Source organism: Agelaius tricolor, unplaced genomic scaffold (genome assembly GCF_023055355.1).
Source record: "Agelaius tricolor isolate 1412-34295 unplaced genomic scaffold, bAgeTri1.0.p SCAF_37, whole genome shotgun sequence".
Taxonomy (NCBI): domain Eukaryota; kingdom Metazoa; phylum Chordata; class Aves; order Passeriformes; family Icteridae; genus Agelaius; species Agelaius tricolor.
In genome coordinates, this window is record NW_027269297.1 from 1 (window position 1) to 12112 (window position 12112).

Genomic DNA, 12112 nt, shown 5'->3' on the forward strand with positions numbered 1-12112 from the left:
TTTCCTTTCCTTTCCTTTCCTTTCCTTTTCCTTTCCTTTCCTTTCCTTTCCTTTCCTTTCTTTTTCCTTTCCTTTCCTTTCCTTTCCTTTCCTTTCCTTTCCTTTCCTTTCCTTTCCTTTCCTTTCCTTTCCTTTCCTTTCCTTTCCTTTCCTTTCCTTTCCTTTCCTTTCCTTTCCTTTCCTTTCCTTTCCTTTCCTTTCCTTTCCTTTCCTTTCCCCCTTTATTCGCCCCCCCCCCGTTCCTCCCTTTTTCCTTCCCTTTTCTTCTTTCCCCCCTACTCTTGCTGCCCAGCACGGTGGCAGGATGGGGACATAGGGACAGGGATGTGTCACAGCAGTTGGGAGCCAAGGGGATCCCAATTTTGTGCATTTGGCATCACAGGAAGGTTTGGGGTGTGGGTTTGGCTCCTCAGATCATTTAGGGGAACCCCTGGAAATGGGGTGTTTCTGCACCTCTTGCCCACCTAGTTTCTTATGAAGAAAACAAAAAAACCAAACCACTGCAGTCCTGTTCCATTGCCTCAGTTTTAAATATTTATTTAAAGTTAAAAAAAAAAAAAGGAAAAAGAAAAGGAGAAAAAAAAAAAAAGCTTTAAGGAGAACAAATGGTAACTGCAGCCTTGAGAAAACACAAAACCAATGGCATGGGATGAGAAATGGAGGGATCTGGAGTATGGGGGGTTGCAGGGGGGCAGTGAGTGATGGGTGGTGGTGATTCTGGCCTGGGGATGAGGTATTTCTGGCAGGGGCTGCGTGGAGGGCGAGGTATTAGGGACAGATCCTGTTAACCTTTTCTGATGGTGATTGGGAACCAACCAGCAGGCAGTAGTGACAAAAAACAACAGCAACAAAAAAAAAAATACACAAAGAGAGACTCACAGATAATTTTTTTCCCCTCAAAAAAATAAAATCCATAGTCCGTATGAGACATGAAAACTCCAAACAGGCACTGAAGAGTTTCTGATACAGTACAGCTCTGATTACATCAATATTATTCCTTATATAGAATTAAAGATTACCATAATTATCCTCTTTAAAAAAAAATTCCTCCAAATTTACATATAGAGACTAAATTTCTACAAAACTTAACAGAACAAAACCCTTGCAAGCTTGGCTGGGTTCTGAAACAAGGTACCATCATGTCAGTCTTGACAGAGGGGCCGAGGGAAGAGTTGCAGAGCTGGGTTTGAACGTGAGCTTAGTCCAGGGAGTCCTGTGGGCAACTCAGTACAGCCCAACCCAACCAGCTCCAAAGGAGCTCTCTGAGGCTCAACACTTCCAGATGAGCTGTGTCCCTCACTCCCCTCCCAAAGCAGTGAAGTGCTGATGAACAAAAAAACCAAATTTGCTTGTAAATTATCCCGTAAGTGATGTTGGCTGTGGTGTGAGTTGTGTTATTGACACCCATGGCCACTGAAGGATCCCTTTTAAGGTGGCTGTTTCTCTGATTTAACTGTAGAACATAATCTGCTCTCTTCCCAGAGAGATGATTCTATGGGGCTTTTATTTTTGGGTCTGTGGCAAGACATTGTAGCACCTTCACAACCTTAAATAAAGTCATATATATAAAATAACACACTTTTTAAGAGCACCAGAGATTTCACAGTGAGAGGTAGAAACAAATCAGATGAGCCCATTCCCTCTCTCTATTTTAGCACCAATCTCTTCCCCTCTCCTCTTTCCATTCCCCCTTCTTTGCTTCCTGACTCTCCCCCTACTCCAACACCACACCTTGAGAGGGAGTCTTGATTAAACTCATGGAAGGAGGAACTTGGCTTTTTTTTTCTTTTTTTTTTCCTTTTTCTTTTTGCTTTAAATAATATAATATATATATTTTGTTTCTTCTAATATTGCACATCAAAATGCTTCCTGTACACAGAGCAGCCAGATTCAACTTGCAGCTCCGCCTGGGAGACCTGATGCAGCTCGTGGCTGTCCAGAAGGCAACAAGCTCTGAGAGGGAAGCTCTATTTTTTTTTTTTTTAATCATTTTTTTTTTCCAATGGAAAGAACATTTGGTAACTCAGGAACCAGACAAAAATGGGTGGGTGGGTGGATAGGGGGGGAAAAGAACAAAAAACCCCACGCGCTGCAAGACGCTTGAGGTTTCTCTCAATGTTTTCTTTGGTCATGGACAAAGCTTTGTGTGTGTGGAACCACAACACCCAGCCCCCTGATCCCTTTGCACTGCTCACTCCTGACTGATGCCTGCTTCCCCCACGTCCTTGTTCCTCCTCCTTTTTCAACAACTGGCTGAGTTCAGTAGATCACGGGCTCTTGGAGACCTCGAGCCAAGGCTGGAGCAGGAGTTGGCCCAAGAGGCACAGCCCAGCTGTCCCTGCTGCAGAGAGGGGCAGAGAGAGCCCCTGTGAGGACAGGCCAGGGTGGGTTGGAGCTCAGAGCCTGGTCCCACAGCTTGGTTCAGAGGAAGCAGACGGGGCCAACCTCGAGGTGATACTGCTGTCCTGGCTGGGAGGGGGGCAGGTTCTGGATGCTGACAATCGGCAGCTGCTGAGGGTCCTGGGTCCGGAAGGAAAAGAGGGTCCTGTGCCAGCGTCCATCCTTGATCTGCACGGGGAGGGGCGAGACATTAACTGAAATCTCAGCTCCTCTAAAGTCTCTACATTCCTTACGGTTTGAGATAAACTTTATTGGAGTTGATTGAAATAAATGGGTAGGCCTTGTAGAGTTAGTATGAGTAAGAGTTAGCAGTTAACTAATAATTGATTGCTTGTCAACACAATGTTTGGTTAGCTGGGTTTATAATGAAGAATATAGAAACTTTATGAATAGCTTTTAGGAACATAAGACAATTGTAGGCCTCCTCTGTTCTGAAACAAATTGAAGACGGGGAATGGGAGTTCTACCAAGGGTTCATTTGTCAGATTTGCATTGAAAAGGTAGAAAGGTAAAACTGAACTTTGGTGGTACCACCAAGACAAACTCCTAATGCTGTGAGCCTGAATGCAGCCCTGCATCTCCTGACTCTGTGTGGCACCAGACCAGAGCCAGGGTCACCATCCACGGGCAGCCATTCCCCCTTCTGCCATTTAACTGCTGCTATCCATGACAAGTAACTTCAAAAATTCATCTTTTGCTTTCTATTTGAAGGCTATCTGCTTCAGAGGAGCTGCATAGCTTCCTGAACTGGAAAATTAATGGTAAACCTGACCCTTCTCCCTTGTAGGATAAACAGCACAGGTGTTACTGGAGGCCCAGAGTGGGCTCCTGTGGTATTTGCAGGGGTCCCCAGGATGAGGTGAGAGATGAGTGAATCTGACTCCATGTTCTTAGAAGGCTAGTTTATTATTCTATTCTATTCTATTCTATTCTATTCTATTCTATTCTATTCTATTCTATTCTATTCTATTCTGAAAGGATACAGACAGAAGGCTTAACAAGAATGATCATGAAAAACTCCTCAAAGTCCAACACAGCTGATGGTGATTGGTCATTAAGTAAAAACAGTTCACATGAAACCAATCAAACATGCACCTGCTGGTAAACAATCTCCAGCCACATTCCAAAGCAGCAAAACAGGGAGAAGCAAATGAAATAATATTTTTTTTTTTTTTTTTTTTTTTTTTTTCTCTGAGGCTTCTCATCTTCCCAGGAGAAGAAACCCTGGCAAAGGGATTTTTCAGAAAATATGACAGTGACAGGCTCTGGCATTTCTCTCCACTCATTTTTTCCCTCTCTCACAGCAACATACCTTGCAATCATCAGCTGCCACTTCTGGCCTGAGCTGCCCGGTGGCCTGGAACACCTGCCCGTTCCAGGCCCTGAAGCGCAGGGCGCGCTCCGAGGGGCTGTCGGAGGAGCCCTCCCTCCACACTGAGGTGTTCAGGCAGTGGATGGTGATGTGCTGCACCACCTCCGAGCTCAGCAGCCTCAGGAAGTTCATCTGGACCCTCCCGATGTCGAAATCCAGCTGGAAGGTGACAGAGAGGTCATGGGGACACCCTGCAGAGGGGCTGAGGGGAGCAGGGTTAGCAAAGGGTGGGGAGCAAAGGGGGTCCCTGTGCTCTGCTTCATTCTGCAGAGCTGGATCTGATGTCAGTATGGACATGAGGACCAGATGCCCATACTGTTTTTATGACACAAGTTTTTATGACACAAAACTTTCTAGTTTGTTCTGCAAAGCAGGTCCTTTGCTTTGCAGAACAAACTGGAAGGTTCTTAAGCAGGAGGAAAAGAATGTAAACTTCAAACTCAATACACTTGCAAATCAGGTTCCAGTTCATCTGCAAACGAGCCCAGATATTGCTATTTGTATTTTTAGTACAGGTACTTCCTCAACAAAAATCCCATAGCAATAACTTCATGGCAACTTGTGTATTTAGGCTGACCTCACTTCTCCAGGTGGCAGAAAACAAAATGCAGGAGTGACCCAAACATAAGTCAGGTCAATAAAGGATTTGGGAGCAGCATGTTTGTGAAATTACTGGTCATGTTAAGACTATGGGTTCATTAAACACCACAGGAACACAGGGCTTTGTCTTGAGCCTTGGGTGTATTTTTTAACTCCTGAGAGCAGTTCTGAGTGTCACCCTCATGCTCCCCCAAACTGTGTGCTGTGTCCTTGTGCTCAGTGTCCTGGGACAACACAGGCTGTGTAAATATTTACCAGTGGGAAATGCTGCTCTGGGGCTGGGCTGTGCCTACCTTGGAGACAGTGACAGGGCTGAGACACGTCTGGCCACCGTTGGTGAAGTTACAGGTGACCTGGATGGTGTCTGAGGAGCAGCCAAGGTTTGGGTCAATCCAGTAGGTACCTGAGGAAATGCAGGATTTGGGATTAACAGGGACACTTCACCTTTTCTGAGAATGACTAAAGCACAGTTTTGGTTTCTTGGTGACTGGTCCCAGGGAAGGGGAGTGTGTGAAGCAGCCCTGTGGAGGGGGATGCAGCCTTTGCACATTTGGGGCCTCCTACCATCAGTCATCTTCTGTTCACAGTTCATGAGGTCCCGGCAGATGCGGGCAGGGTTCTCCTTGGTTCCCAGGGGTCTTTTGATGCTCTGAATGAGGTTGCTGAGGTAGTGTAGAGTCTTAAAGATCTCCCCTCCATGGTCCAGCATGAGAAGGTCTGGGTGTTGGTAACCCTGGAGAGAAAAAAAGGCAGGTCAGGGGTGCCCTGGGGGCACTGAGGGCTGTGGCCACAAGGGTTTCTACATCATTTTGAGAAAAATCAGTGGTCAAAGACAGGCTGTGGTGGCTTGGGGCCAGTGAGCCACAGGCCTTGGATTGTCCCAAACAGGACATTGCTGAAATGCTGGCAAAGTCACAATGGCAAAGTCAGGAGGTCTGCAGCTTCACAAATCAGTGGCACAACAGAATGATATCCTTTAACTGGACCTTTGCCTGCATAAATTCCAGATATTCCACTAGAGCAGTTACAAATCAGGGCTCTGTATCAACCTTCTGCACACACAGAAAGCACTGATGGGCCCATTCCCAGTCTCCAGCCCAAGCAAAGACAAAAATGCCCTCGTACCTCTCTCTTGAGCGCGGTGTTGGAGTCAATCAGGGTCTGGAAAGCTGCCCCAAAGCCATCTTGCTGCTGGTGTGGTGTGAAAAAGATGGAAACTGAGACTGTTAGAAGCTGAGCATGCCCCGATGCAAGAAAACACTTCTCAGCCTAAGGCTGCAGCTGAAGCACTGCTCTGCTAACAGAGCCTCTCCTGCTGTGTGTGCCTGCAAGGTCCCAGCAGCACCTCGGCTCTGCAGGGCTTGAGATCATCATTGCAAACAAACATACAGAGAATGGCAACTTACAAATGAGGCTGGAACTCCTGGTGGTCCCTGGAAATCAGAGGAGAAAAGGGGCATCAGCAGGAGGCTGGTCAGTCACTGCTGCACAGATACTCAGCCGTGGCCTTTGAAATCCCCCTCCGTGCAGAGGAGTGAGAGAGGCAGCAATGCTGTCTCTATAAAACTCTTGGGGATGGTTTGGACCAAAGCACCAGAAGCACTGGTCCATTCACACACATGGTTTTGCATGTGAGGAATGGGGCTAAGCCATAATTTCCAGTGAGGGAGCAGCCCCTCTGGAGAGCGTCATGGCAATCGTTTCAGCTTGGTTCACTCATGAACTCTTCCCTCAGATACCTACCGGAGGGCCAGGGTGTCCTCGTGGGCCTGGAGGACCCTAAAGACAGAGTGGCATCAGTTAGCGAAATATCTCCAGTTTTCTTTCCATTTCTCATGGTTTTCACCAGCAGGAATCTGTTCCCAGCTGGATTTTTGGCACCCCACAGCAGCTGTCCCTCAGAGCCTTCAAAAGAGAGGGGATGACCCCATTTTGTCCCTGCTCTGGGTACATCTGTCTACACCTGGTCCATGCCTGCTGCATCCCTTGTTCCCAGCCCTTTCAGCTCCTCAGTTGTCACTAATGCCCCATCCCCAGGCACTCATCCCATTCCAGGAGCGCAATTACTCACCCTGCAGCTTTACACTTGCTAAAAGCAACTGTTTTATTTAAATACAAGTTATCAGTCAGAAAAAGGAATGTCAAATACTTACCCTTGGACCTTGAAGACCCTGCAGGGGAAAGAAAAGTGCAGAAGCTGTCAGAAAATGCTCATTACTGACCCAAAATCTCCCTGTACACCCATGTGCTGTTCCCAAGGGGTGATGGTGTTCACAGGGGTCTTAGGATGAGGGAAGAGACGAGGATCTGACTCCATACTTCAGAAGACTTGATTCATTATTTTATGATATATATTACATTAAAACAATACTAAAAGAATAGAAGAAAAGGTTCTCCTCAGAAGGCTGGCTAAGATAAGAATAGAAAGGAAAAGAATGATAACAAAGGCTCTGTCTCAGACTCTCTGTCCGAGCCAGCTGGGCTGTGATTGGCCATTAATTAGAAACAACCACACGAGACCAATCCCAGATGCACCTGTTGCATTCCACAGCAGCAGATAACCATTGGTTACATTTTGTTCCTGAGGCCTCTCAGCTTCTCAGGAGGAAAAATCCCAAGGAAAGGATTTTTCATAAAAGATGTCTGCGACACCAAGGCAAGGGCAGGAGATCCCCCAGCTGTGGACAGCAAGGTGTGGTGTTGCTGGGTTAAGGAAATGGAAATTTTACCAGCAGAGGGGTGTGGATGTGTGTGCACATCTGTGAGCAGTGTCTTGCCCTCGTGGGAGCCTGATGGTCACAGCAGAGCCCAGAGTGACTCTTGGCTGTTCAGAGCCTCTCTGAGGGGCACCCAGAGGTGGGAGCAGCACTTACCATGTCCCCACGGCTGCCTTTGTCTCCCTTGGGGCCCTGCAAAGGACAGGAGGCGCTGTCACTGACCAGGCACAGGCTGCCCCAGGAGCTCCTGGCAAGGACTCATCTCTAACTCATCAGCTTAGGTTGTCATATTGGCCTCTCCATCCCAAGGCAAGAAATGCCATTGCTTTGAAAATGTCTGAGCTCATCTGACTGGTTTTTATCTCTGCAGCCTCTGGACCAAGCTCTTGTGTTTTCACAAAGCACTGACCTGATCTTCCATCTGTGTTCAGGGCCTTTGGCATTTTAGGGCAGGCAGGGATTTTCAACACTTCCCAAAATCAAATGGTTCCCAGTTTAATACATTTTAAAAAAAAAAGTTTATTTAAATGTGTTTCCCCCTACCCCAGACCAAGTTCTTTGGGTAATCTGCAATAACATTCTTGTCTTCCAGTCTATTGAAAACCTTGCCCTTCTGCATTGCTGCTCCTCACTTCTCAGCTGATAATCTCCCAGAAATTGTCTATGCAGCCAGAGACTAAGCCTGCACTTTTCTGAAGCTGCTGATCTTAAACCCATTTCATTTTCCTGGTTACAGCAGGATTTGGGGGTTACCTGTGCTGGCCTCAAACATCTTGGATGTCATGCATTTAAACTCTTCTAAAAAGTATAGGCAGGAAAGAAGTGTGGGTACTTACAGGGCTTCCTGTGGGACCCTGAATGCCCAGAGGACCAATAATTCCTTCTTTTCCCTAGGAAAGAAAAGACTTGTGAGCCACCAGGTGGGACCTGACAGTCATTTCCACTCGGGCAGATTCGGTGAAGACTCTGAATCTTTGCTGCTTTTTTTTTTCCTTTTTCTTTTCTTGGTGGTGGCTTTGCTATACCTGGAATAAAAACCCATTTCCAAAGAGACAAGTCCTCACAGTGTGGTTTTCATGAGCCTTGTTAAACCTCAGAAATTCCAGCAATAGAGGATTTCAGTGTGGCTGGAGTGCTCTGGGCAGCGTGGCTGTCTCTAAACCCTGTGCAGGGCAGGTCACCTGCAGCTGTGGGGCTCAGAGGTGCTGCCATGGCCTTGAGCACTGGGCTCCCCACAGCCCCTGGAGCCTCACAGAAATGGGGGTGAAGGGGGAAAAATCCTCCCAAAGCCACAAACTGGAGAAGCACTCACCATGAGACCTGGTGGCCCACGTGGTCCCTGAATGCCTTTGAACCCAAGGTCTCCTGGGGGGCCCTGTGAGCAAAAAATGAGATGTGAGGTAAATACTACTAAATACTACCACTAATTAACCAAACCCTGTGTGTGTGCCCTTGCTTAGAGCTCTGCTCTAAGGCCAGGGCTGCTGCCTCTTGTCCATGGGACAGGGAAGATCCAATTTGTTGTAAATTCTTTCCCCACTCCTGTTTTGCAAGGCTTTTACTTTTGACAGAAAACAACTTCCTCTTCACCAGGGAAATGATATGGTGATAAAATGAGTCTGAATTTCAAGCCAAGGCTCTCAGAGTTAGGGATGCACATTGGTGTCTCAGGTGCAGGCTGATGGTTGATGCTGGAAATACAAATGTCAGAAAGGGGGGAAACAGCCACAGAATCTCTAGGACAGCCCTTTTCCTCCAACAAAGCATGTGTGAGCACACACTCACTTAACAAATGAAGAGTCATAAACTAAAGAAATTGGGATCAAAATTCAATTTCCACAGAAATTGAATTGCTTGCAGAGCTGCTAGCAGTGCAACAAGTGTGGCATGACAAGTGTGGCATGACAAGTGTGGCATGACCTGTCCCCAGTAAAGTGAGAGTAGAAAAGCAGCTGGTCCCCAGCAGCCTCTTACCTTTGGCCCAAAGAGTCCTGCAATCCCTGGGAATCCTGCCTCACCAAAGTCACCCTGCACAGCCAAGACAAGAACAAAGGACAGCAATAAATTCACACTGCTGGCTGCAGATCTCACTCAGAGATGCACCCAGAGTTCAGCAGCTCCAGAGGCAGAGAAATCTGCGAGCATCCCTCAGTCTAAGCAGGAGTGATGAGAAAGAAGAATGATAAACACCTGGAGGAGGAGCTGCACAGACATCAGGCTTGAAGCAACTCACCTGATCCCTTAGAGCTCACCAATGCCACCTTTCTGCCCCCACAATGGGAGGCAGACCTACACTATTCCTAGTGGATGCTTCTCTGGCTTGGCCCAGCATTAGCAGGATGCAGAGCAGCTACTCTGAGATTGATCTTGGAATTTCATGCTGCAAAATAACAGCCTCAAAGTTCTTTAAAACAAGCTCCTCTTTTATTTCTAATACAAACTGGACTGACCTACTAATTCAAACTGTGATTTTAAACTATGCTCATTCAAGCTGTTAAAAAAGTGCATGTTCTTACAACATCACCTCCCACTCAAGCCCAGGAAAACCATGCATATCCCTAATTCTTCTCCTATTCAACTCTGCAGGGATTTTCCCTCAATTTTGTTAGACAAATAATAATAAAATAGTTGAAAGACCATCAAGCTTGAATCAGCACATAGCATGTACTCTGAGAATAAAAAACCCACCCTGGGTAGCATGTCCTTATGTAAACATCCTCCCTTCACCATGCCGGAGATGGTCATCCTTTGATATTTTTGGGCTTCTCAGATGTCAAAATTCAAGATGATTCAACGTTTAAAAAAAAGAAAGGGGCCAGAAACCTCCACCAGATGATTCTTCTCCAGTGTTAGGAACATCAGAGACAGATAAGGCTTGTTTGGCCTTTTGGCAGGACTGTCTCACCCATCCTGACTGCGCTTTTTGGGGTGTAATACAATGCTTTGGGAATGACCCAAGTGATGGGGCTTCCACCCCCTTTGTTGCACAGCTGTTCCAGCATCAGCCTAGAAACCTCACTCTTAGGAAGCTTTCCCTTGAAAAAGGCCATGAGAGTGAGAAACTGCTTGGCAAGAAGGGGCTTGGTTGGACTTGGTGGAGTGTAAGAAACTTTCCAAGGATTCAAATTGATTTAATTGCCCATTTCTGGGTCCTGGAAAGGAAAATTGCTGTTAACAGGGGACTGGGGTCTTTCCTGCATGAGGAAAATCAACCAAGGCTTCTTTGTAGAGGAATTTCAGGCAAAAGCACACGGAAAGTCAGAAGGGTTTAAATGTCATGGAGTCATCTCAGCCAAAGGGACACAAGGTCACTGTTCCTGTAGCAAATCAGGCAGTGACAATATGGGGCAAAGGAATGTGTCACTTGTGTCACAGAGACAAAATCATCTGTGAGATTGATCTATGACCAATGACAAAATGATATATGGTGGTGTTGGTCACTGCCTTTCAGCCTGAAAACTGTTAGCACAAGCTTTTATATAAAACAGCCAAAAAAGTGCACTTTATTGAGGTAGTTTGGGTTCATTCTGTGCCTTGTTTCATATTGAGAGGAATAGTGGATTTGTCTTTACAAACAAGCTGTGGGTCTGTTGGTAGATAAAACCAGCACTGGGAAATAAAAGGAGCAATGGGAAGGGAATAACTGATTGATGAATGGAAAAAGATATTTGCTTTTACAAATAAACTTTAGGTTTGCTGATAAATGAAATTATACATTGAAAGATGAAAGAAATGATGGGGAAGAAAAACCCCTAAATTCCATAAGAATTAAAAATTAAAAGGAGGGTTATACATTAGAGGGAAATCTTTGGTATCAGGTGTTTTGGGAAGTCTGTACATCTCAAGTACCTCAGCCAATGGGGAAAGAGAGAAGGGAAATGTGGCTGGGAAATTGGGATAAAAAGGAGGCTGCATCCTCCAAAAATCTGAGAGATCCCAGGGGAATGCCCCATGGCCTCTCTCTTTATTAAAATAAAGTAAAAGGACTCCTCTGTCTCCTTTTTGGACATAAACCTCTGGTGGTTGTGGATTAATTTTCCTGACAATATCAGTCCTAATCCCTCTCCCAGAGTGATGCTCCAGCTGGATATGGGCTCCCCTGTGCAGCCCCTCCCTGGGATCACTGTGCTGTCCCAGGCTGGATCTGCACCCTCTCCTGCAGGGCTCAGCTCTGCTCAGCCCCACCACACCAACCTGCTGTCCTTTGGCTCCAGCACCACTAACCTGCTGTCCTTTGGCTCCTGGGTCCCCAGGGCTCCCTGGAGGGCCCGTTCCTCCCGGTGATCCTCGCTTCCCTGCTTGGCCACTCTGTCCAGGCAATCCTCTTTCACCCTAAAGAGAACAGAATTCAAGTAATTCCAAAGGAGGGGAGCTAAATATAACAGCACTCAGCTGGGAAAGCCATAGATGGAAGGCTGGCAGAGATGGGATGAGGAATGTGGCTCCATCAGGGGATGCCCCAGGTCTGCTGGGGCAGGATGCTCAGGGTGGGAGCAGGGTGGCCATGGCTGTGTTCCCTCCTGGGCTGCCCCCAGAGCAGGAGCTCAGCAGAGCTGTCCCACCTGCATGGGGACAGAAAGGGCAGCAAATGTCTTCTCTCTGCACTTCCTACATTCTCTCTCTGCCCTGCAGTTTCCCATAATCTCTTCCCCCAGCAGGCTGGCAATTGGTGATTAATTCATGGAAAATGCTGAAGGCATGCCAAGAGCAGGACTCCAATCCAGAGGCTGCAAAGCCAACATTTCCCCCTGTGTTAACCCTACAACTTCAACCCAGAGAGGGCCTTCTGCCACCCAGCACCACCCTTTGCTCCCCTTGCCAAATTCCAGGAGCAGCACAAGCTCCAGCTGCTCAGTCTGGGGCAGGCTGGGAGAGAGGAGCAAAGGCAGGGGGGAGCCTTGGACGGGGGAACAGCCAGAAAAGGGGCAACAAATTCCCCTAGAGGCAGGGTGAGAGTGTGTGACAAGGACACAGTCTCAGACACCTCCTGTTGTACTGCCCAAGGCAGCTGGAGGGCAGCAAG

General features: G+C 47.1%; 1 protein-coding gene across 2 annotated transcripts in view; it reads right to left on the bottom strand.

Moving 5' to 3' along the window:
• Positions 1-625: 625 nt before the first annotated feature.
• The window catches only part of COL27A1 (collagen type XXVII alpha 1 chain), a 145513-nt gene continuing 134026 nt past the window's right edge, over positions 626-12112 (bottom strand). For both annotated transcript variants that reach the window (XM_071453813.1, XM_071453811.1), the window contains 13 exons: positions 11314-11421; positions 9064-9117; positions 8402-8464; positions 7926-7979; positions 7246-7281; positions 6526-6543; positions 6116-6151; positions 5779-5805; positions 5498-5563; positions 4937-5105; positions 4666-4775; positions 3713-3931; positions 626-2568 (listed from right to left, as the gene is read on the bottom strand). In XM_071453813.1, the coding sequence (XP_071309914.1) occupies positions 2422-2568; positions 3713-3931; positions 4666-4775; positions 4937-5105; positions 5498-5563; positions 5779-5805; positions 6116-6151; positions 6526-6543; positions 7246-7281; positions 7926-7979; positions 8402-8464; positions 9064-9117; positions 11314-11421 (1107 nt within the window). In that variant the 3' untranslated portion in view covers positions 626-2421. The remainder of the gene's footprint in view (positions 2569-3712; positions 3932-4665; positions 4776-4936; positions 5106-5497; positions 5564-5778; positions 5806-6115; positions 6152-6525; positions 6544-7245; positions 7282-7925; positions 7980-8401; positions 8465-9063; positions 9118-11313; positions 11422-12112) is intronic.